Genomic DNA, 24803 nt, shown 5'->3' on the forward strand with positions numbered 1-24803 from the left:
AGAGTACAAGATAGACAAAGTGTGAACAGGAGATGGATATCCTGCCGCCCCAACCTCTTCCTCTATCTTTCCTCTCTTCCACCCTTTCTCAGACCCTCACCATCTTGAGAGCCCTCTCAATGTCGATCCCCTGGCTCCAGGGCACAGCAGGGTTGGCCAGGCAGTCCCCTGCACTGCCACGCCGCGACACATCCACGCGCTGCCGCCGCAAATACCTGAACGCCTCCGCTATGACCAAGATGGCATCATGGCTCAAGGCCGACGTGTACTGTAGATGACAGGGAGAGAGGAAGAGAAAGAGAGGGGTAGAGAGGGGGAGAGAGAGAATGAGAGACAGAGAAAGAAAGAGAGAGAAGAGAGTGAGTCTTTTCTGGAACATTCTATTACATTGTACTCAGTATATGTCAGTCAAAGACTACCTTTGACTCAAAGAAATAGCATTGCCAAAAATTAGTTTAATCAAGATATGCAGGTCTGAACTAATACTGAACACATCGGACAGAGAGTGTGTGTGTGTGAAAGAAAGAAAGTAAGAGAGAGAGAGAACATCAATACACGACGTATTTCTTGCACTTTTCCCCGTCTCTCCATCTTACCTTGACCATGCCATTGAGGGAAGGACAGGGTATTCGTTAACCAGCACACCGTGACTACATCTAATTACCTGCCATTACACATCCATCTCATTCTTGATCATTGTTTAATTAGATGTAAATTAAGGCTACAACATAACCTTGCCTTGGACTAACTGTCAATATATTGATCGTAAGGAGGAAGGGAGGGTGGCGTGGGGGCGAGGAATAATTAAGGGAGTTCAACTGAGGGAAGGGGGAGAAAAGGAGATGAATGGATACAATCTTCAAAGGAAAAAGATGAGGTGTGTTTCCTTGCCCGTCTCTTCTCTCTGTCCCTCCCTCTCGCTCTGCTGCCCATCCAATCTGTTCTCTCTTTTACAAACCCCGATTTCACGTCATCTCTCTTCTTTTTTTTTTCTTTCTCTCTCTCTCTCTCTCTCTCTCTCTCTCTCTCTCTCTCTCTCTCTCTCTCTCTCTCTCTCTCTCTCTCTCATACATACATACACACACACAAATCAATCTCTCTCTCTTTTACAAACCCCCAGCTCTCTCTTTCCCTCTATCTCTCTCTCTCCCTCTCTCCCTCTCTCTCTCTCTCTCTCTCTCTCTCTCTCTCTCTCTCTCTCTCTCTCTCTCTCTCTCTCTCTCTCTCTCTCTCTCTCTCTCTCTCTTCTTCTTGCAATAGGTATGTTCCTGTCTCTCTCGTTATACCTTCAAAAGTGTATTTGTGTCTCTCTCTCTCTCCCGTCAAAGGTGTTCTGTCTCTCTCTCTTCAAAGGTGTGTTCCTGTCACTCTCTCTCAACCAAAGGTGTGTTCCTGTCTCTCTCCCTGTACCTTTTCTGTAAAGGTGTATTCCTGTCTCTCTCTCTCTGTACCTTCAGCGGGGTGTTCCTGGCCTCTGGGAACTCCCTCTCGTCCAGACGCTCCCAGCGCTGCATGAACTGCTGGACCACCGGGTTCTCAGGGTTGATAATCTGGAACCCGGAGATGTTGGCTCCGCCCATGAACACTTTGTCCAGGCTCACGTTGGAGAATCCCTGGGATGAGATAGGGTTAGGGCAATTACAGACAATGTTAGCAAATGTTCAAATCTGAGGTGAAGTTCTTTCTTGTTTGTTTACGCTTGTGCTTGAATAGGTTGTCCTTTCCAGATAAATAAAAACAATGTAATGTCTTTATGCAGCTGGACAGATCTATCTGTGCTTTGATCCTATGTTTCTACCAAACCGAGCTTCTATTCATGATGTAGGAATATATTATAAGGTTTGTTCTCCCTCATCCTCTCTCTCTCCCTCAACCCCTTTCTCTCTCATGTACACACCCACCCACACATTATGCTTGCCAAGGCCAGCACATCTGCAAAAGTATTAAAGTCCAAAAAGCATCTATTCTCTGCCGAGAATGAATGTGATGTAAGGTCTGATAGGGAGATGTCTATTCGCTCAACAGACTCAAAAGACTGTACCACAGTACCCCTCCAATCCCTGTGGAGTATTTAAACACGTTCACACACCCTCATGTTCAGAGCACACATTTCCCAGCCTTGACTCCATACCCTCCTGGTGGCGCAGATTCAGGTTTGATTCCCCCGTCGTCTGTTGTCTTCCCCTCTGTCTCCCCCTCCCTCCCTCCACCCATCCTCCCCTAGACGATCTTTACTCACCAGGTTAGCCAGAACATAATGGTATCCACGGGCATTCTTCCCCAGGGTCACCACCTGTGGGGGAGACGATCAATATGGTCAGCCAGCCGGGAGATGAGGGCCAGAACCCCAGATCATAGGCTTAGGCATCAATTCTGCCTAAATCTCCCAAGAGCTAACCATTAGCAATTAGCACAGGGGTGTGCAATGGTTAGCAAGGGGTTCTAGTGAGAGTGGCAAGGGTTTCCAGAGAGGTTGTTAGCAGTGGTTAGAAATATTAATAAGTAAATTGCATGGGTTTATTCAATTCGAACAAAGTGAGTCACTGGTATAACAATATAAGGGAAGAAAACTTAGAGACATTAATGAAAGAGAATAAGATAATGAGAGAGAAGTTCACACTTATCAAAAATATTTTAAGCAGAGCTTTGAAGTCTATTAGAATATAGTGTTTTTGTGTCCTTGCTAAATGAGAAATAAAAAATTATTTTTGGTAAAACGGAAAGAATGATTCAAAGGCCATAGTACAGTACAGTAGATGTGTCGCTGAATTTCTTTCAAATAAACTCACACCTTCCAATCTTAACAGCAGGTTCCAACCCACACACTGGCTTGAAATAGCAGGCAGTTTTCAGAATCACTCCATCACTCTTTTCAGCAACCATATGCTGTGCTTTTAATCTCTTCTTCTACTGTACTACTTTTCCTCTTCAAAATTCCATCCATCTCTTCCTCTCCTTTACCATTCTCTTCTACCTCTCTCTTTTGCTTTGTTTACATTACAGTCCATCAGAGGATTCTAACATGAGAGTCTTCATAAATCATACTGTGTAAATCTATGTGTCAGACAAGCTGTAGCTGGTCCCACGACCAGTGTTTCCTATTTCTGCTGAGTTTTATTTCCTGTTACAGACCCAGGCCTGTTTTATGCTCTCAGGTCGGTTATTTACTAGCACTCTGCTCTCCCCGAGGTTGCCAGATTTGGGCAGTTGCCATGATGAGATTGACAAACATGTCTCAGCTTTCATCTGTGTACTGCAAACATGACAGTCCAGGTCCATGTCAACAAACAGCATGGCTGACAGTGCTTCTGGCCACTGGCCCAGTAACGTAGCTGACAGTCCACGTAGCAGCTGCTGTACATTTCGGAATACTGGAGAGAACTTTCTCTCATCTTCTTTCAACCATTTACTGGTTTGAAGTTTTTGATGTTCATCGCGCAGTAAGCAATCTTTTTCCGGTAATTATGTGAAGGAAAATGCTTCCAATCATCACCAGCTCACTGGAGATGGACGTGCCAGGACATAAGCTCTGCATGAGACACAACAAGAGGGATCTGGTCATCCGTCTCCTCCCCTTCTCCTGTCTCACACTGTTCCCTCCTCACACAGTCAGCTCCATCACCCCCCTCCTCCTTCATGATTATGACACGCTGCACTCACATTCATCTAATGGAGCCATTCCTCGCCTCTGTGTTGAGGTGAAGGAAGGAGGGAGAGTTGTCAAGCTGCTCAGAAGGACACAGTACAGGGCGAATCGAGGCGACATGTCCAGCCCCTCAGAACCTATTGAGCTGCTCTCAGATGGCCTCCGCAACGTCATGGTTATCAACTCACAGCTGTGTCAGAAGGCATGCGATCTACTGTCCACAATCCCAACATGGATAGACAGAAGAGTGAGAGAGTCAGCCTGACCTAATCTGAGACACAGACCTCAACATATCTCTATCCACCAAAGAACTCAACACCATCCACCCACAGTACTACTCTTACTACCCCAAGCCTGTAGTTCTACAGCATGTCTGGACAAGAAATACTGGATAGAGAAGAGAGACACAGACAGAGAAAGACAGAGGGAGGATTACTGTGAGTGAGAGAGAGAGACAGAGAGGGGGAGAGAGAGAGAGAGAGAGAGAGAGGATGGAGGGGTGTATTTATATTATGGATATCTTGGATCTATCTATGTAATGGTATCCAGCACGGAAAAATAGATCAGATACATTATTATATTACATTCATCTCATTAGTTTTAGTGTTTTGACAATCATGTTCAAAACAGAACTACCGTATTTTTCGGAAATAAAGCCACGGTTTATTAGCCTGGCTCTGCCCTTCTACGTACTTCCGCTCAATTTTCATTTTGCTTCGGTACTAGGTCTGGGATTTTGGTGTATTAGTCAGTTTTTGGAAACAACATTTTTTTAGGTCCAATCAGCGAACAGAGGGAGTGGCTGAGAACAATGACGTTGATGTTGTGCGCTATTTTGAGTTGTAGTTCAGTAGCTAATGGCGGCGGAGAAAAATGCGAGCCAAGCTATTCAGTCCGTTGTGGCAACGATGCCGAATACCCAGAGCAAGAATAATCCTTGCTAAGGTTTGTTGGTGCCCATGATTTTGTGGCCCTCCTCCCCACGGGGTTCGGGAAAAGTTAGATTTTCCAGCTACAGCAGCTAGCTCCGTTACAGTACTGGTGAAGGAGTTGGCTAAGGCGAACGCTAGCGATTGGTTATGGCAGATCAGAGTGGCTCTGGGCAGATCCAATAGTTTTAAACTTTAACAGAGTACCCATCTTCAAGGAAGTTAACGCTTGTCAATGGAGCGATCCCAGACTCTGTACAAATGAAATGTATGAGAGTCTGGTTAGGACCAGGCTAGAGGTTTATACCACGATTTTAAATGTTTCTATTGGTGGTGCGGCTTATATTTCGATGTGGCTTATAGCACGTTTTTATAACAAAACAACAGTAGAAACGCTTTTTTCATGAATGCTATTTAACCTGTTAAGGCGTAGCGTCGCACACATCGTTCGAATGCGGGTCTCACAGCGTAGAGTAGCATATGCGATTTCGAACAATCCAACTGAATATTTTCCGATGGACAAAAACTATGCCACTAATGCTTTAGTATGACTTCAAAATGTACTAATGAGAAGGCTAACAAGTAACACTAGCATGGTAGTAGCATTGCTACGAGTATTATGCTAGCTAACTTAGCCTGGAAGCTAATTAAAGCTAGCTAGCTATCGTTTCGTAAAAATAACTTACGCTTTGGGGACCGTCGGAAATATTTAGAACTCACGTGTCTAAAGGTAAATATTAGTTAATTCCCGGGCAATAGAAAACATTCATTACGCACTTAATTTCGTTTTCGAAGTGTGTTACACAACGGCATGCTGTAAGATAGCCTATACTCGTGCATTGCTTGGTATCATTGTTCCCGTATCAAGTGCGGCATATATTCCAGTGCGGTTTATACTCAGATTTACAAACACAAAGCTCCCATTCTGGTGGGGTGCGGCTTATAGAAAATGCGGCTTATTTTCAGAAAAATACGGTACACAAACGGTACAAATGCTGGTCTAGCTCCATCACCTCCCATTGTCCATTAGAAAGTCCTTGACTATTAGCTTTCACACACTGTTGGACACCACACACATTCAACCCACACTCATCTCCACCCGATGGTCTCCTCTGTTTCAGCCCCAGGTATCCTAACACCTGAACCAAGCCTGGACAGAGCCAGTCAACCTGTCCTCTACCCCCCTACAGTCCACAGCCCTGGCTGGAACTGCAAGCCTGGACAGAGCCAGTCAACCTGTCCTCTACCCCCCTACAGTCCACAGCCCTGGCTGGAACTGCAACTTTGGAACCCGGGGCCCTAATGACAGAGTAACACACCAAAACTGAGGCCAAAACACCCAGCTCTGACGGCCAGGCCAAAACACACACACCAACATTTCCCCATTATGGTGTTAATTAGGCAGAGCAGACGGCTCTTAGGACAACTCTTGTCGTGGACAGACACACAGACCCTGCTGGCATAGCAAGCCTGGCTGGAGCTCCTAGGAAGCTGGAATGCTGCTCTTCCAAAGCCCCTTACTGGGACTGCAGTCCTACTGCCATATCAGCAGTTGCTGGAGAACTTCTGTTACTGTTATCTGGCAGTGGTAAGAGACAGGAAAAATGTATCACATACAAGATAGATAGTCAGTTCATTTCTGTGGTATCTTGTAGCATAGATGGTATGGAGGCCATTATGGAGCCTTGATTTCAAGCCAACAACAAGCACTTCTTCATTTAATCAACCAGCTTTAGAAAGTGATTTATTTGGGAGACCCAGGCTTGATTTTTGCGCCAGTTGTACACAAGTATTGTATCGTACAACACGAGTTTGGAGGTTTTATTCAATTCTGCCCTGTCAGTCATTGTGTGCATGTATGTGTGTGTGTTATAAGGAGAGTTATGAAGCTTAGCATTGAATGAGACTGAGCAGAGGTTCACAGCCCTACGTCAGCCCCTTGACAATGCTAATATGATCTGGCTAATCTGCTTTGCCCTGAAATGGAGACAGGATATTTATACCAAAAGCAGAGTCCCACATGATTAAGTATTAACTTTATACTCTTATGCACAGAGTGCCTGGGATTTATTTATCTGCCCATAGTACTTGCCCGCTTCTCCTCTGTGGAGAACACACACACCCGCATGCACCCACACATACGTACAGACAAGCACCCACACGCACGTGCACACACAAACAAACGTACCGTCCACTTACGGAAGGAAATTGTAGGAAACACACCTGCCCTTCCCTGTAATCTGCCTCCTTTTTATTTTCAATTACCCTGGCGTTCACATTGATCCTGAAGCTTGCCACGTCACCCCCCTTTTGTCCCCTGAAGAAAAGGAGCTCTCCTGGCCGGGAAGTGTCTCAGCCCTGATGAGGACAGACAGTCTCCTCGACCTTGGCTTCACCCTATTTTAGACTACCAGGCAGCTCACGGAAGCTTCATGCCCCTCATGTAAAAACTACAGTGGCACATTTTCTCCTAATGTCCAAAAAGCGCTGGGCTATTTCCCCTCCAGAGCTGACCTTTCCACTGCAGGCAGGCAGGCAGCCCCCCCCACCCCCCCACCTCCCACCCCCCACCCCAGAGGCAAATGGGAAAATCATGGAAAATGACGTTCCTTAGAGTTTACGTCTTGATCTCTTATTTGTTAATAATGGTATACATGCTTGACTAGTATACAGTTTGATGTTACATAGAAGATATGCAGAGAAATTAGAAAAACAACTAGTTACTTGCTGATTAAGCTTTGGGCTTTGCAGCGAGTTTTTAGCAATGCAGAAAGACGTCACCAAATTCCTTTGCAGAAGGAGATGGGACAGAAGGCTGAGAGAGAGCTGTGTGCCTGGTACATAGGGACCAGCTATCTCCATCTCTGCTTCAGTCCATGTTTCTGCTCCAGGGCTCTCCATCTAAGTATTCCTGCTGGAATTGACTAATTAACTGACAACAGCGACGCTCTCTGCCTGCTCCTCTCCCCTCCTCCCACCCCTCTTACCCGCGCTCTATGCTCTTGCTCTCTTTTTCTCCTCATTCCTCTCCTTAGGCCTCTCCTCTTCTCTCCTCCTCTCATCTCCTCTCCTTACACCTCTCCTCTACCCTAGTTCTTTCCTCTCCTTACACCTCTCCTCTTCCCTCTCCCCTTACACCTCTCCTCTTCCCTCTCCCTCTCTCCTCTACCTTCGCTGACTCCTCTCTCAGCCTCCTTACTTGACAGGCTGGATTTATCCCCTCGTGGATAAGAGAAGAAGAAGTTGTGGCTCTCTTCCAAAAACGGAGCATTGTCGAAACACCCAACTCATATTCAACCCATTATATCTGTCCTCCCTGTAAAGTATGGAGCAGTTTGTCACTGGATATCTCTGGGGGAAGGAAAGCCAGCTCTCGATACTCATACAGTATAAATACAGAAAATTGGTTCGAAACGATTATGGAGGGACTACCGTACCTACGGCTTGCAAGAAAAGATGACAAAAAAGAAACATTCAATGTAACTGTCAAGAAAAGGCTCAAGACGCACTTGTTCCGGGAGTACAACGGCACTTAGGAATGCTTGGCTGGACCTGATGTTCCCTCCAGGATCACAATGACTCGTATTGAGAGACTTGTTGCTCTTGTTGGTTAGTTGTAACGGTTTCAAATTCTTGTACTCGCTGTGAAATATTTTACTGTTGATTGTTTTTTCTACAGGTACACTCTTGCACTCTTGTGGGGAGTTTCATGTTGTTCAATTGTAACTTGTTTAACTGCATGCTCTTATGGTTCTTCCCTTTGGCACTTATTTGGTTTTCCACAATGTATGCTTCATGTTTTGGCTGCTCGCAATGTTTGGGGCTATCTCGTTGTTATGATCAGTGACTCTTTTGTAAAGCTCTCTCTTGGAAGTCGCTTTGGATAAAAGCGTCTGCTAAATGCATAAATGTAAATGTAACTGCTGCTTCTCAAGGAGGGGAGGGGAAAAGGGGGAAGATGGTGGAGCAGATGAGAGGGGAGGAGGAATGGAAGGGTATGGAGGAGAGGAGGATGGGAGGAGGCAAGGAGAGGGGAGTGAAAGAGTGGAGGAGAGGGGGGAAGAGAGCAGGGGAGGCGAGGAATAGTGTACTGCATGGCAGAATCAATGCAATAGACTGTATCTTAATAACAGAGTGTGAGATCGCTGTTCTTAGCCCCTCCATAAGTACAGGAAGAGCATAGGTGACTTCCTCTTTAATGATAAAGCCTTAAGCCCTATTTAATTCTGTCACGCGGATAGTAACTGTTCTTTGGGAGCACGCCACAAGCCTGTCCTCAGAGTTGCACTTTAAATAACTGGAACTTGCCCCTTCTTTCTCTTTTTATCTCTTTCTCTTTCTATATTAATCTCTCTCTCAATGACAATCATCTGACTTAAAGAGAGGACAAAGTACCAGTGTTGATATAAAAGGTACCATCTTCTTAATCCTCATTTAGCCGTCTTTAAATCATGCTCTCTCTCTCTTCTCTACGTGGTTTGGTCAAGATGGCCGCTCACCCTCACAGTTCCTTCTTCTTTCTCCTCTCTATTTCTCCTTTGCCATATCCAGTGTTTCCCCTACCATTATATTAAGGGGGCGCCCCTCCCCCCCTCCCCCCCAACGCCCCCCCCCCCGCCCCCCCTTTTGTTTTTTTAGTTTTTTTTTTAATATATAGCGCCCGATCCCAAAAGAAGTCATTTAAGGTTACCTTTCCTATAAAACAGGTCTATAGCATGCTCTTTTATTAAACAAACTAAATGGCCTTATGTTATTTATCCCCCCCCCCCCAAAGCTGTAAACATGGGGAAACACTGATATCCTTCTCTTTCTATCCTTCTCGACATCTTTGTACAGGGAGATCAGAGAGACTGGAAGTCAGCTTTATTAAAAGGATCAGAGTAATCTGAGATCTTTGACTGGGAAATAAAGGTTTTCTATAACTGAGTATACGGTAATTTAGACTTGTTGAGACAAATGTTGTACAGGTGTCTTTAAACAAAAAAACATCAATCAGAATCTGTGTTCGTTGGGTTTTGCCAGACCTGTCTTGTACAGTACCTTCTTAGGGACTTTTGCAGATGGCATCAAGGTTGTCAACACTTGATTTGCTAAATAGAGTGTTGGGTAAGTCAGTACCACAAACTCAAGTAAACGAGGTTGGGTTTTAGTTATCATAGAGAGGAGACAGAATCAAATTGAATACATACATTCAGAGATGGTCTGCAAGTATTTCACTCATTCAGCAAAGATTTGGTGCACAAACAAACATCCTTTGGTCTTTAAAGGCAATGCTCTCTCCTTCCGCTCCTGCCTGGTCTCTCCCAGAGGCTTTTACCTCTTCCATTCACATCCATTCTCTATCCTCCCCTTATGTATTTATTTTTCTTTCCCTGTCTCCCACTCTTTCTCAATGAAAACACACCCATCTGTGTGGTTTACAGTACATACATGAAGTGCTCGGTCCTAGACACAGACAGGACCCATAGAAGACAGCCCCCAGACAGCCTGGCGTTTGTGAAGAAAGAGTAGCGGACCCTCAACTGAGATATCCGAAAGACATATTTGGAGCCTCTCCAACATGGCCGCCCTCCCAGCCACCAGAGGCAGCACAGTGTTGTTCAAACAATATCCCCAGAGTCTTCTCCCATTTTTCTCTTTCTCCTCATCCTTTTTCTTTCCGTCTTAAAAACAATGTTTTTTATTGTTTATACTCCTATGTCTGGGGGAAAGTATAGCTGGGAGGACATCAGGTTTGTGTTTCGCCTGCCTGCCTGCCTGCCTGCCTGCCTGCCTGCCTGTCTGCCAAGTGGCAGCATACTCATAGCAAAATTCATTGGGTTCATTGAATAGCAGGAGTGTTCATGAACTCTTAGAAATTTGCTGTGCTGGCATGAAAGGGGATAAAAAACTAACAGAAGCACACCAACTATGTTGAATTGTATTCTGTAAGAAATTATAGCAATTGGTTCTGTAATTCTATAAACTGAATGGAGGGTGACAGAGAAATGAGGCTGGAGGAATGGTGAGGGAGAGAAGTGAGGCTGGATGTGAGAGAGAGGTGAGGCTGGGCAGGCTGACAGGGGGAGGATGATTTTCTCCTCCAGGAGGTAAGGATCACTAAAGCCTTCATTAGTCTGCATTGCAGCATATTGATGGACACACCCTGACGATCAATCATAATGGCAGTTAGTGCCATCATATTCAAGACTTTTGTATGTGTGTGTGTGTCAGTGAGCATGTATGTGTCTGTGTGTGTGAGACACAGTCCAGTCAGCATTATGCTGAAAATAGGCATTGTTGCTGTGCTACTACTTTTACAACTTTTTTTTTTTTACTGCTGTGGTATAGTATCTATTTGGCTCACAAATCAGTTTTCTGTTTGCGTGTGCACGTCATTGCATGCGTGAGTGTGTGTGTGTGTGTTTGTGTGTGTGCATACTGTATATCCATGGATGCCCGTGTGTGCGAGCGTGTGTCTACACAGTGGTGCCCTTAAGGACAAGGGCCTGTGCCTTCTTCCCAGGGTGACACATTTGAAAAGAAAAAGATTAAGAGGACAAAGACAAATTATGCTATAATAAAAACACCCCCTCCCTGAGTCACCACCTTACCGCGGTGGAGGGGTTTGCGTGTCCTAATGATCCTGGAAGCTATGTTGTCGGGGGCTTTATGCCCCTGGTAGGGTCACCCAAGGCAAACAGGTTCCAGGCGAAGGATCAGACAAAGCGTGGCTCAAAAACTACCATGAAGAAAACTAACAATGGTTCTCAGTTGCCCCTGCCCGGAAGCGGGTCACCGGGGCCCCCCCCCTGGAGCCAGGCCCGGGGGTGGGGCTCGATGGCGAGTGCCTGGTGGCCGGGCCTTTTCCCATGGGGCCCGGTCGGGCACAGCCCGAAGAGACAACGTGGGACCCCCTTCCAGTGGGCTCACCATCCGCAGGAGGGGTCATGGGGGTCGGGTGCAGTGCGAGACGGGCGGCGGCCGAAGGCGGGGGCCTTGGCGGTCCGATCCTCGGCTGCAGAAGCTAGCTCTAGGGACGTGGAACGTCACCTCGCTGGCGGGAAAGGAGCCGGAGCTGGTGCGCGAGGTAGAGAAGTTCCGGCTAGATATAGTCGGCCTCGCCTCGACGCACAGCATCGGCTCCGGAACCAGTCTCCTTGAGAGGGGCTGGACTCTCTTCCACTCTGGAGTTGCCCTCGGTGAGAGGCGTCGAGCTGGGGTGGGAATACTTGTTTCCCCTCGGTTCGGCGCCTGTACGTTGGGGTTCACCCCGGTGGACGAGAGGGTAGCCTCCCTCCGTCTTCGGGTGGGGGGACGGGTCCTCACTGTTGTTTGTGCTTATGCACCAAATGGCAGTGCAGAGTACCCACCCTTTTTGGAGTCTCTGGGAGGGGTGCTGGAAAGCGCTCCTCCCGGAGATTCCCTCGTCCTCCTGGGGGACTTCAATGCTCATGTGGGCAATGACAGTGAGACCTGGAGGGGCGTGATTGGGAGGAACGGCCCCCCCAATCTGAACCCGAGCGGTGTTTTGTTGTTGGACTTCTGTGCTAGACACGGCTTGTCCATAACGAACACCATGTTCAAGCATAAGGGTGTCCATATGTGCACTTGGCACCAGGACACCCGAGGTCTCAGTTCGATGATAGACTTTGTAGTTGTGTCGTCGGATCTGAGGCCGAATGTCTTGGACACTCGGGTGAGGAGAGGGGCGGAGCTGTCAACTGATCACCACCTGGTGGTGAGTTGGCTACGATGGTGGGGGAAGACGCCGGTCAGGCCTGGCAGGCCCAAACGTAATGTGAGGGTCTGCTGGGAACGGCTGTCAGAATGCCCTGTCAGAAGGAGCTTCAACTCCCACCTCCGGGAGAGCTTCGACCATGTCTCGGGGGAGGCCGGGGACATTGAGTCCGAATGGGCCATGTTCCGGGCCTCCATTGTTGAGGCGGCTGACCGGAGCTGCGGACGCAAGGCGGTCGGTGCATGTCGCGGCGGTAACCCTCGGACTCGGTGGTGGACGCTGGAGGTGAGGGAAGCCGTCAAGCTGAAGAAGGAGGCCTATCGGACTTTGTTGGCTGGTAGGACTCCAGAGGCAGCTGATGTGTACCGGCAGGCCAAGCGGAATGCGGCTTTGGCGGTCGCGGAGGCAAAAACCCGGGCGTGGGAGGAGTTCGGCAAGGCCATGGAGAATGACTTCCGAACGGCTTCGAAAAGGTTCTGGACCACCATCCGGCGACTCAGGAGGGGGAAGCAGTGCACTGTCAACGCTGTATATGGTGGGGATGGTGCGCTGCTGACCTCGATGGGGGACGTCCTGGATCGGTGGAAGGAATACTTTGAAGACCTCCTTAATCCCACCAACACGCGTTCCGACGTGGAGGCAGAGTCTGGGGACATTGGGGGGGGCCCTTCTATCTCTGGGGCTGAGGTCGCCGAGGTGGTTGAAAAGCTCCGCGGTGGCAAGGCCCCTGGGGTGGATGAGGTCCGCCCGGAGTTCCTTAAGGCTCTGGATGTTGTAGGGCTGTCTTGGTTGGCACGACTCTGCAACATCGCGTGGACATCAGGGACAGTGCCTCTGGACTGGCAGACCGGGGTGGTGGTTCCCCTCTTTAAAAAGGGGGACCGGAGGGTGTGCTCCAACTTTAGGGGGATCACACTCCTCAGCCTCCCTGGGAAAGTCTATTCAGGGGTGCTGGAGAGGAGGGTCCGTCGGATTGTCGAACCTTGGATTCAGGAGGAGCAATGTGGTTTTCGTCCTGGCCGTGGAACTGTGGACCAGCTCTATACCCTCGGCAGGGTTCTGGAGGGTGCATGGGAGTTCGCCCAACCAGTCTACACATGTTTTGTGGATTTGGAAAAGGCGTTCGACCGTGTCCCTCGGGGGCTCATGTGGGGGGTGCTCCGGGAGTACGGGGTACCGGACTCCCTGATCCGGGCTGTTCGGTCCCTGTACGACCGGTGCCAGAGTTTGGTCCGCATTGCCGGTAGTAAGTCGAACTTGTTCCCGGTGAGGGTTGGACTCCGCCAGGGCTGCCCTTTGTCACCGATTCTGTTCATAACTTATATGGACAGAATTTCTAGGCGCAGCCAGGGCGTTGAGGGGGTCCGGTTTGGGGACCTCAGGATCGGGTCGCTGCTTTTTGCGGATGATGTGGTCCTGTTGGCTTCATCGGGCCGTGACCTCCAGCTCTCACTGGAGCGGTTCGCAACCGAATGCGGAGCGGCTGGGATGGGAATCAGCACCTCCAAATCTGAGGCCATGGTTATCGACCGGAAAAAGGTGGAGTGCAATCTCCAGGTCGGGGAGGAGATCTTGTCCCAAGCGGAGGAGTTCAAGTATCTCGGGGTCTTGTTCACGAGTGAGGGAAGGATGGAGCGCGAGATCGACAGGCGGATCGGTGGGGCGTCCGCAGTGATGCGGGCTCTGCATCGGTCCGTTGTGGTGAAGAAGGAGCTGAGTCGAAAGGCGAAGCTCTCTATTTACCAGTCGATCTACGTTCCTACCCTCACCTATGGTCACGAACTGTGGGTAGTGACCGAAAGAACGAGATCGCGAATACAAGCGGCCGAAATGAGTTTTCTCCGCAGGGTGTCCGGGCTTTCCCTTAGAGATAGGGTGAGAAGCTCGGTCATCGGCTCAGAGTAGAACCGCTGCTCCTCTGCGTCGAGAGGGGCCAGTTGAGGTGGCTCGGGCATCTGATAAGGATGCCTCCTGGACGCCTCCCTGGTGAGGTGTTCTGGGCACGTCCCAATGGGAAGAGGCCCCGGGGAAGACCCAGGACACGCTGGAGGGACTATGTCTCTCGGCTGGCCTGGGAACGCCTCGGGGTCCCCCAGGAAGAGCTGGTGGAAGTGGCCGGGGAGAGGAAAGTCTGGGCCTCCCTGCTTAGGTTGCTGCCCCCGCGACCCGAACCCCGGACAAGCGGAAGATGATGGATGGATGGAAAAACACTTCATTAACAGAACAGCAGATCTATTGGGAGAATACACTCCATCACGCAGTTTTTAACACCCAGATTAAAACCTAGGCAACCACATTATTGGTAGTAAATCTGAAGAAAAAAAATCCATTAAAGTTACAGCCATTAACACGTCTCACAAGTGATTTGTAATGCATATTCTCAACCCTATTTAAAACCACTAACGCTTAACCGTAACAGAATAAATACTAGGATTTTCTTAAATGTATTGACAAAAGGACATTGGACAGTAAATTACAACTAAAGAAAACCTGCTTTAAATATGACTGTAATAAAATTTATAAAATTTATAAATTAAAACATTGGTGCCTAAGAATGGTTGAGGTGGGATATTGTGAGAAGGGGACCGAGAGATTTGAATGCCAATGAGCAGAACCCAACTGAGAGTCTGATTGGCTTTCAAGGAAGCACCCAGCAAACAAACAAACACACAACAGAGCTGTGCGTTCGTGAGGGCAGGGTGGAAACATGCTACAACACAACTCTTCCCGTTAATTATCTTTCCTCTGTGGTGACGAGCGTACTTTTTAATATCCCCTCCAGAGAGAAATGACTGCCACTCCAACAAGTCTTCCCCCCTCCTCTCTCACGCCGCTCATTGGGCCTCCTCCTGCTCCTCTCCTTCCCTCACCTGTTCCAGAATGGTGTTGATCCGGTCCACCTCGCAGTCGATGACGTAGCGTTTCTCTTGGCGGCGGTCCATCTCCTCGATGATGCGCTTGAATTCGGCTACGTCAGTGATACTGCCCACTGACCTGGCCGTCACCTGCCAGTTGTTGGCCACCGCCGCCTCCATGATGGCCTGTAGGATGGAGAACCCTGGAGAGAGCAGAGCCAGAGAAAGAGAGATGTCAGACTGGAGGGTCTTCCATCAGCTCTGAGGGAGACTCTGTCTAGATGGTGTGTGTGTGTGTGTCTGTGGATGTCCCTATGAACCGAGCAGACGGTTTAACCACAGAACAGAGAGAGACAAGTTAGAGTCCTTCTGTTTCCAGGTAATGAAACAGCATTGGCAGCATTAAACAGCACTGGGATGTAATCGTGCCTGGCTTCATTAATCCAGTGTGTTTAAGTTAACCACGTGTTCGTTCTGACACAGGGCTGAAACACATCTCCAGCCCCACTCGTCCTTGGAGAGTTGAGCCAACTCAATTAGAAACAATGAGAGGAAAAGAGAGGGAGGAGAGAGTGAGACAATGAAAGAGAGAGACAGAGAGAGAAAGAGAGGCAGTGAGAGTCATCAATATGCAAAGTCCTCTAGACAGTGAGAGTCATTTTCATGATTAATTCACGTGAAATATTTTCATTAAACAGACCTATCCATGACACTATGGTCAAACTGTCCCGCAGAATGACTAACACAGTCACAGCAGTGATAGGAAGAACTGTGCATTTCTGAAATGAAAAGAATTAACTCTGCCCTAATGTATAGCCCGAGCAAGAGAACAAGAGCTGGGTTAATGAAGATATGCCCCAGAACTCATGTCTCATCAAGCCCCAGACAACATCATAGTTTTTTCTTCAGAAACATCGGCACAGAGCTTCGACGTTCCATTATGAGTCAGCTGACATTGTTCATATTGTCACTTTTCCTCTACCCCTCCTATAGAGAAAGAAACGTGCAATTACTGCAGATTCCCACTGTTACAGTAATCTCCCTAGTGAAGACACAGGGCAGCAGGGAAAAAATGCAGATTTCCTTACGTGATTAATACCGTGGCAAAGAAAACAAAGATAGCGTCATTAGGAATTATGCAGATTGGGCCGTGCTGCAGTGCTGAGCAGCAGTTGGCAGCAGGTCTCTCTTATTGTCTCCCAGAGAGCCGCTGCTCTTCCCTGCAGCCTTATCTCCGCAGACACGCCACTGGCAGCACACGAAGCAGCGGCAGAGACCGACACCAAAAACCACAGACAGCGTGTACATATCTGACTGCGGTTTCCCCCTCCCCTCTCTGCCTCACGTCTCCTCGAGCCCCCAGCCAAATGACCCGACAGCCTGCTACCAACGCAGCACGTACGGCCAGTATCGACTGTGCAGTGTCCCCCCTCCCTGCCACCACTAGGTTAGGGGCAGAGTGGGGGGCTGGCGTCATTGTGAGAAGGCCGGTGTGCTGTAGATCCCGACTTACAGCACACTAGTCAGGTATATCGTGAAAATATTGACAGTTACTTGAGCATGGCTGCTTTCTCTCACCCCAGTAGTACAATACAAATAATAGATCAATAACGATCCAAAACACATCTCAATTAAAAAAAAATAATTCTAGACCTGGTTTGGATACAGTATTTGCTACCTCCAGATAACAGGAGACAGAGAAGGCATGTCGAATAAAAGGACGTAACCATCCATTTTTATGCAACTGGCCCCATGTTGAAGACACACACACCTGCACTCACAGAGACACGCAGACACACACTCAAACACACAGACACACACTAGGGTCAACGCATCGTTGAAGCTGGTGTGTGTTTAGTGTGTACACTCTGAATGCTTCTGCCAATTTGTCCATCTTCCATATGGAGGAACATTACTTTTACATGAAGCCATTACAGGTAGACTACATACTGTAGTACCACTCTTGTACTGGGCCCATGAACACTACTTTACCTGCGTAAGCTAAGACATCTCTCATAGATAAACATGAACCTCCTCTACATCATAGCTGCAGAAAGCAGGATGTTTGAATTGTTTATAGTTCTCTGTCAGAACACCCAATGAAAGCTTACAAAACTGCTGCATGGCCAGTAACTGCCCATGATACTGAAGAGTATATATACTTCACTATTCTCCATTAGTTAAGACTGAGATGAGAAGGAGTAAAGCCAATCACACTCAAGAGATTTGTCAACATAATTCTTGAGGTGTAAAACTTTATCAAAGGCATCAATAAACTTCAGAATTTCACAATGGATATTTCTGTTGAGAACAGAGATCTTTTCCCAGTACATTTATAGTTGCCAAAGTATATATTTTAGTGCTGTCAAACGATTAAAATATTTAATTGTGATTAATCGCATTAATGTCATAGTTTCGCAATTAATCGCACATTTTTATATATTCTAAATGTCCCTTGATTTCTTTTACTCACATTATTTTTCTCATTTTAATGCTCTTATCAACATGGAAAAGTGGATCGGATTGTTTGGTGCAAATGTTTTTTTTAATTGAAAACAACATTGCAATCGCCTGGCTTTGATGAGGGGGCGAAGAATTAGCTTCAGCTGCTTGGCCATCAAGTGGTATTTCAGACTGGACATGCTGCGATGATAGCTCAGTTCACAACGACAAAACACACAGATCACTTTGGTCTTGTCAATGGAACCATTTGGCAACTTTTTTAAATTAAACTTTCCATTCAGAATCTTATTGGCATCCATTTCGGCGTCTCGCGCTCGCCATCCACTCAAAACTTAACATTAGCCTACTACTCTTTAGCCGGCTCGCAAGCCCAAACAAGAGGGGTTATGCGGAGCGCCCGGCGTTAGAACCGGAAAACAGACGTAATCGTTTCCACTGCTGTGCTAACCCAACGGAAAACCCAGCTAGTTCACACAATCAACAATAACATTATTATTATTATGAGCATTTTGGGCGTTTTAAATTATTTAACTGTGAAGACCATTTATTTATCCAAACCGTTTAAGTACAAGATGCGGGAAAATCCGAACAGATGCAGTCTCACTCAGATTGCAAGTTTTACACAAATCACACCAAAACTCGTAAACCTGGCTAAATGCAGAATTCCCATATCTCTTGAAAGCTGCCCTCCTCAACCTTTTTGGTGTAAAATTGACCGACATGTAAAATTATTTACATTATGAAATGACGCGAACGAGACGTGGCTGCCGCCTACAGTAAGACTATGCAGTCTACCGGGCGAGCCGTTCTCACTCAAATAAGACTATCACGACCCAAATCAAAATTCTACAAGAGTCTACAGATCAATGGGGAATCGCTTTTTCTTCTAACGGCTGCCATCCTCAACCTTTTTGGCGCAGAATTCACCGAGATATGAAATTGGAAACTGGAGGCATCTTGTGTAAAACAGCACCATGTCAGCATAGAGCGTACAGATCCGGAAGTGATGATGTCTGTTTTACCGAATACGAAAGAGTTTTCCGCATAACCCCTAGTGTGTGCGGCGTGCCTGTTGTTTTGTTTCCGGTCTAGCTAGATCCGGTGTGGTGTTGTAGTTTTTCTTACGTGAGTAGTTGTTGCAACAGCATGTGAAAAAAACTACTAAGCTTGCTAGGCCAAAAAGAACTTTAATCTTGCGATAAAAAATTGCGGTAAAATGGGTTTGCGTTAACGCCGTTAATAACGCGTTTAACTGACAGCACTAATATATTTATGTGCTGTGATTACTGAAGCTGTGTGAAAGTTTGGCAGTTTGAGTGAGCAGATATAATTTAAATCTGAGAGAGAGAGAGAGAGAGAGAGAGAGAGAGAGAGAGAGAGAGAGAGAGAGAGAGAGAGAGAGAGAGAGAGAGAGAGAGAGAGAGAGAGAGAGAGAGAGAGAGAGAGAAAAAGACAAAGAGAGAAACAATCCACTCTAATCCCAACACATTCATCTCTGCTATCCTTTTAAATTACCTCAGTTGTTTCTTGGTACTGAGCTACAAGCAAGGCCTCAGATTACAGCTGCCTTTGTACCACTAATGTGAAACAACCAAAATAAAAGTTTTTCAGTCTGATTAGGATCACAAGAGTGGTGGTGATTTTGGGGGGGGGGGGGGGGGGGGGGGGGGGCTGGGGGCTCTTATTTTGAAAGTGCTGAATTGTACAGCTTTCTATCTCTGAGCCAGGCCTAGATCTGTATGTGGGAACAATTGGATTCCTTTAAGATTCAGATATGTCTATGCCTGCCTAGTTTTACATTTGTATGGAAATTAAGAGATGATAATCAGCTCCCTGGTAAATATTCTCTGCTGAATTGGATCAGCACTTTCACTTTCTTCCCTTTTCTCTCTTTTTTAGTGGAAAGTCAAAGTGAACATTTCTTTGTCGGTGTCGGAGAAGAAGGAGGGTTTTAGGCTGAGTGAAGGCAGGAGGGAATCTGCCAGCTACTTCCTCATCCAGAACGGAGTTGAGCAAATCAAACAAACAAGCGATCAGAGGAATCAGGGTGTGTCTCCGCCCCCGCAGCCATCCCACGCTACTGTCACAGCCGCTTGGCCCTAATTGACATTGAAAGTTAAATATGGGCCGTTCAAAGCTTCACCGGCGGAATTTGCATTGCCATCCATGGTAAATCATTAGTGATAAGACCTTGTCCTTGCCAGGCCCGATTTATGGCACACTCTCTGTCTCTTTTTCTCTTTGCTATCTCTCTGCACTCTCTCTCTCTCTCTCTCTCTCACACACACACACACTCCCTCTCTTCATCTCATTCTCTCGCTCTCTCGCTGTCTCTCGGGCCGCTGGCCATCTACACCATTAGCTGATCAGGGACCTCACCCTGCCAGTCCAGCGAGGGAAAAATACACACACACACTCCCTCACTCACACATCTGACGGAGCAACTCAGCTTCATTTCCTTCGAGAGAGACAGACTATATATCCTGCTTACTTCCTCACGAGGAGAGAGCCATGCAGCTGCGTAGCATCTGAAAATGTAATACAGTCAAATACATAAATTCTAGAAGAAAACAACAAGATTTCCTTATCAGCATCTATAAATCCCTGCTGAACCTGGACCCAAGACACATTTGCGCATGAGCATGTGCACATTAACACATGCGCACACACACACACACACAAGGCTGCTCTTTCTGATCACTCACCTCAGTGTTCCTCAGTCAGATTTTAAAACAATGTCAAGTATCGGAAGTGCATTGCGCACGCACAGACAAACCCAAATGCCCTCCATCCTTCTCTCTCTCTTTCCTGTCGTCTCTCTGTTTGTCTCTCGCTTTCTCTGTCAATCGTATTATTGACATAATTGACAAAGCTACATCATTGAGTGATCGTCCATTTGAAAACAAAACCAAGAAAGAGTACCTAATATTATTATGCACCATAAGCAAAGTATACAGTAAATGACGAGAGTGGTCATAAGAGAGTAGAACATGAACTAGGCCAGAACTCATCCGTCTGTTCTGCCTCTCTCATTCTCTCTTCCTCTGCTTCTCTTCTCATCTCATACCTGTTCCAGGTTAAATAGCTAAATGAGAAAAACAAATTGGCTCCACAAACAGGCTGGGTGAGGACATGTCAGGCACACCACTAAGAGTACAACCCACAATCATGACATCCTCATAGAAATACACATACGAGTTGATACAAAACACGTCTTATAAGAATTACTTGTGCACTATGAATATATTTAATCACGCATCCATTGTTTTCAAAATAAAAGCCTTCACACGGAACTGAGTGTGTTCTCTGTGAGGAATTCTTCATGCGGAGGTTGCTGAGTTAGAGGTGGCTGAGCGTTTGAGCAGGCTGTTAAATGCAGCAGCTCTGTCACTAATTGGACAACCCCATGGTGAATGAGAGGCTGTGGTTGGCTGTAACACCTGACCGGCTCGCTCTGGTCCCTGATTTGCTGTTATGCCTGACAGGGCCCGGCCCAGAGCCATATTGGGGCTCGGACCGGGCCAATTTGGGAATGGTAAATCTGACTACTGGTTGAAGGAGTAGGAAGAGGAGTTTGGAAAGTACAGATCAGGATTATTAGCGGTGGGGGTCTTGAAGAACAACTTGCTTATGGTATTTTTATTTTTATATTGTGTTGTTGTGGGCTTGTGCAGATGGATCAAATTTGGAAAAGGATGTAAATCACAGTTTTTCCAGACGGTTCTTGATTATTGTTACCGTTGAGGGCCATCAGTGTCTCCAGTGTTTCCAGTTATCAGAATGTAATACTGACAGTGGATTCCTATAGATGATTTATCTCCATTACTCTATGATGAACCTAAAACAAACACCCATCACATTTAATTCATTCAGCAGATGTTTTCATCCAAAGCAACCTCCAAAGATTAAGAAGAAGATTAAGGCTCAGATGTGCATAGTTCTACAGCATTTCAGTGGTCAAGGAACGGTAATTTTTACTAGCCACATTGTAAAGGAACCAGGCACAGTAAACACAAATAATACTACAGTGCTAATGAGTGTTTACTTCTGGGCTGTATGTGTGTGTGTGTGCGTGTATCTGCACTGCAGATCGAACGGTAGAGCTGGTAAAGCTGAGTGGCTCAGTTGCATGGTTCTGGTGATTTGGCTGTCAGTTCTTCAGAGACTTCCAGACTGTGTCTGAACCTCAAGAGGAACAATCAATCGATCAAACATTGAGATGACAAATTTACATGGCATATGTTCTATAAATAATGTAATCCAAATGCACTTCCAAGGCAACAAGATACAGTCTGGAAGATTATGACAAAATTCTTAAACCCCTAACTAGATCTAGGATGAAAAACACTGAAATAGAAACGAACAGCAGCAGCAAATAGCAACAAAGATCTGAACCAGTTAGTAGGTACAGGGTAGCTGAGTGGGTCCAGGCAGCTACATCATCTCTCTGTAAAGCTCCAGTTCATCCTTCAGAACTCTCTTCCCACTGGCAGTACAAAATGCAGTGCTTTTTACCTAAAGGCAGTAGGACATGTGTTTGTTTGTGTGTGTCTAAGCCTTTGATGTTGGGTTTACGGTTTAAACAAAACAATCCTGAAGTGAGCGTGGTTCTAATCACAGAGACAGCAAATGTTCAATCATACACAAGCAGAGTCCAGCAAAGCGTATCTTTAAAAGAGCACACATGCAGATGAGAGGAGGTTAAAGAAGGGAGAGAAGAACAAGAGAAGAGAGGGGAGAAACTAGTAGGAGTGGGGGAAAAGAGAGGAGGAGGGAGGAGAGCCTGACACGAGACCCACTTATTGCTAAAAGTGCCTACAGGGACAGAACCTGGACAAGAAACAAAAGCGCACTACAGATTATAAAAGTATATATTTTGTCCCATGTTTACCACTAAAATCAAAGAAAACAAAACTAACAGCAGCAAAAAAAACATGGCCTTTTTCCCATTTGTAGTTTGGCGCTGAACAAATTGACTGAGTGGCCTTGCAACATACAGTAACATCAAAGCAATCAACCCCCATGCCTGCTGCTAGCAGCAAAGGGCAGGACATTCTGTCTTGTATAACGCAATAATGAAAGAAAGCCAGAATGCTAGGAGCTGCAATTTCATGGTTGCTAGAGCCACTGAGGGAGAGGTGGTATTATGGCTGTAACCCAGCTCCAGTTAACAGAGGCCACTACGAGGCCAGAGGGGTCTATTGTCTATCTACATTGGGTCTATTGTGAGTCTATTGGTAGTCTACTGCTACAGAGGTTTTGTGTGTCCAGTGGGTCTGAGAAGATGTGAGAGGATGTATGCACCTCAGTGTGTGTGTTTTTGTGTGTCCATGCAGAAGGAGCTAGGGGCAGCTGATGTGCCATTCTTTCGTGTATGATGTCACCCGAGCTGCAAGGCAACAAGCTGAACACTCTGATACAGAGGTGGTGCAGCACACAGGGGTGGGGCAGCTTCTGATGTGCTCATGCTGAGACAAATCAAACATATGAACATCCAACAGCTGGCTAATGACACAGATCAATGTGGGCTGGTGGAGCCCAGTACCTTCTAAAATGGACTGACTATCATATGTCGCAAATCACTCGACCTGTCAAGCAATTGTATTGTCACTTAAACCAGTTTGACAATCATGTCCATCATTGTTTTCTTCCTTTGATTGATTAGTTTGGCTGAACTTTTTACAACAGTGAGGATTACAGAGAAACAAATACCATGCAATTGGGAGAAACCCAATTTCAGCTCCTCATCAGAGACACCATGGGAACTGCCGGGCAGGGTGGGGTGCAGGGAGAGAGAGAGGGAGGGAGAGCACTCAGCAGGAAGCAGGTCTTGTTAGAGTATTGCAGGAACAAAGTAAACCAACCGTCTCAGGACAGCCAATTAGAGGGATTGTTCAGGAGAGAGAAAAAGAAAGAGAGAGGGTGAGGAGGAGAGAGAGAAAGAAAGGGGGGGTGAGAGAGAGATAGTGAGAATGGATGTTTACTTGAGCTAGCTGCCTTTCTCTGGCTCATCCTTCACCCTCCATCTCTCTTTCTCTTTTACTGTTACTCTTCACCCAAAAATCCCCCCACCCTCTTTCACTCTCCCTCTCCCTCTCTCTCTCTCTCTCTCTCTCTCTCTCTCTCTCTCTCTCCAGATTGTTGGCAACTAAGAGGAGAGCTGCCTCTGGACATGTGTGGTCATCGTATAAACCCATTCACAAAGCTGTTGGCCCTTACTGCCCTCCTCAGCTGCCAACTCATCCAGCCTAAATCCAGCTAGTTAAAAGGCGATACAGCTAAACATGGCCCTGACTGCAGATAACAGTTCATGTTTGATGGTAAACCAATGGATGTCAGGTGATGAAGGGGGCAAGACGAAATGACTTAGATTCAGGTAGCTCCTCAGACTACATCGGATATTTACCTGGCAACTATTATGTTTTGCTCTTTTCATAAACAACTCATCTACCCAATTACTTCTACCACTTCTTCCAATTCTAAAACTAAAGTTGGTAGCTTTACAGTGTGCTGGAGGGTATTATGAGTCTATACCAGATTCTGTTATGAGGTGCTAGCACAGTCCCGTACTCTGCACACATATAAATGCTATCTCTCCCCCAGAGACAGGAGACTTAGCCACAGGTTGGTAGGGTGTTTGAAGGACATGGGAAGATGTTAACAGCAACAACCTCTGCTCCCCCTCATTAGAATGAGGGGAGCAGAGGGTTCCTGGGAGTTTTTGCTTGTCATCTTTGAGCGTTTAGGTTGGTTTAGGTGCAGTTCTATGGGCGTATGTGAAGCCATCTGTGACATTGCTTGTTAAAAGGGCTACGTAAATATAATGTGATTTGACTTGATCAGAAAGCTGGACTGCAGGTGGCTGAGAGGGTACAGGATGACCCCAATAACCTGCAGGCTATCAGATATTATTCCTACTGTTCAGTTAGACTTCTGCAACCAAAGAAAATTCTGAGTAGCTCTAAACCAATGCGGTAACACTTTACAATAATGGTGCATTAACGAGCGTTCATTAATGCTTAAACTAATGCATGAATCATCATTAGTTAATACATAACTCAGAAAGTACTTAATTATGCACTGATCATGAACACACCATTTGTTAATAGGGAGTCACATATGATTTACTATGAATTAAAACCGGAATCATGTATCTATTCCTGTCGATATTAACACATTAACTGATAGGT

At 46.6% G+C, this 24803-nt stretch overlaps 1 protein-coding gene across 4 annotated transcripts in view; it reads right to left on the reverse strand.

Moving 5' to 3' along the window:
* Positions 1-24803, reverse strand: part of gria3b (glutamate receptor, ionotropic, AMPA 3b) — a 107422-nt gene that overhangs the window by 33331 nt on the left and 49288 nt on the right. For all 4 annotated transcript variants that reach the window (XR_009931973.1, XM_062475734.1, XM_062475733.1 and 1 more), the window contains exons 4-7: positions 15166-15353; positions 2240-2293; positions 1452-1613; positions 101-268 (exon numbers count right to left, since the gene is read on the reverse strand). Coding sequence is in view for 3 of the 4 variants with exons in the window: in XM_062475734.1 (XP_062331718.1) it covers positions 101-268; positions 1452-1613; positions 2240-2293; positions 15166-15353 (572 nt within the window). In the remaining variant the exon portion in view is untranslated. The remainder of the gene's footprint in view (positions 1-100; positions 269-1451; positions 1614-2239; positions 2294-15165; positions 15354-24803) is intronic.

The sequence above is a fragment of the Osmerus eperlanus genome, chromosome 13 (assembly GCF_963692335.1).
Source record: "Osmerus eperlanus chromosome 13, fOsmEpe2.1, whole genome shotgun sequence".
In the NCBI taxonomy this organism is placed as follows: Eukaryota; Metazoa; Chordata; class Actinopteri; order Osmeriformes; family Osmeridae; genus Osmerus; species Osmerus eperlanus.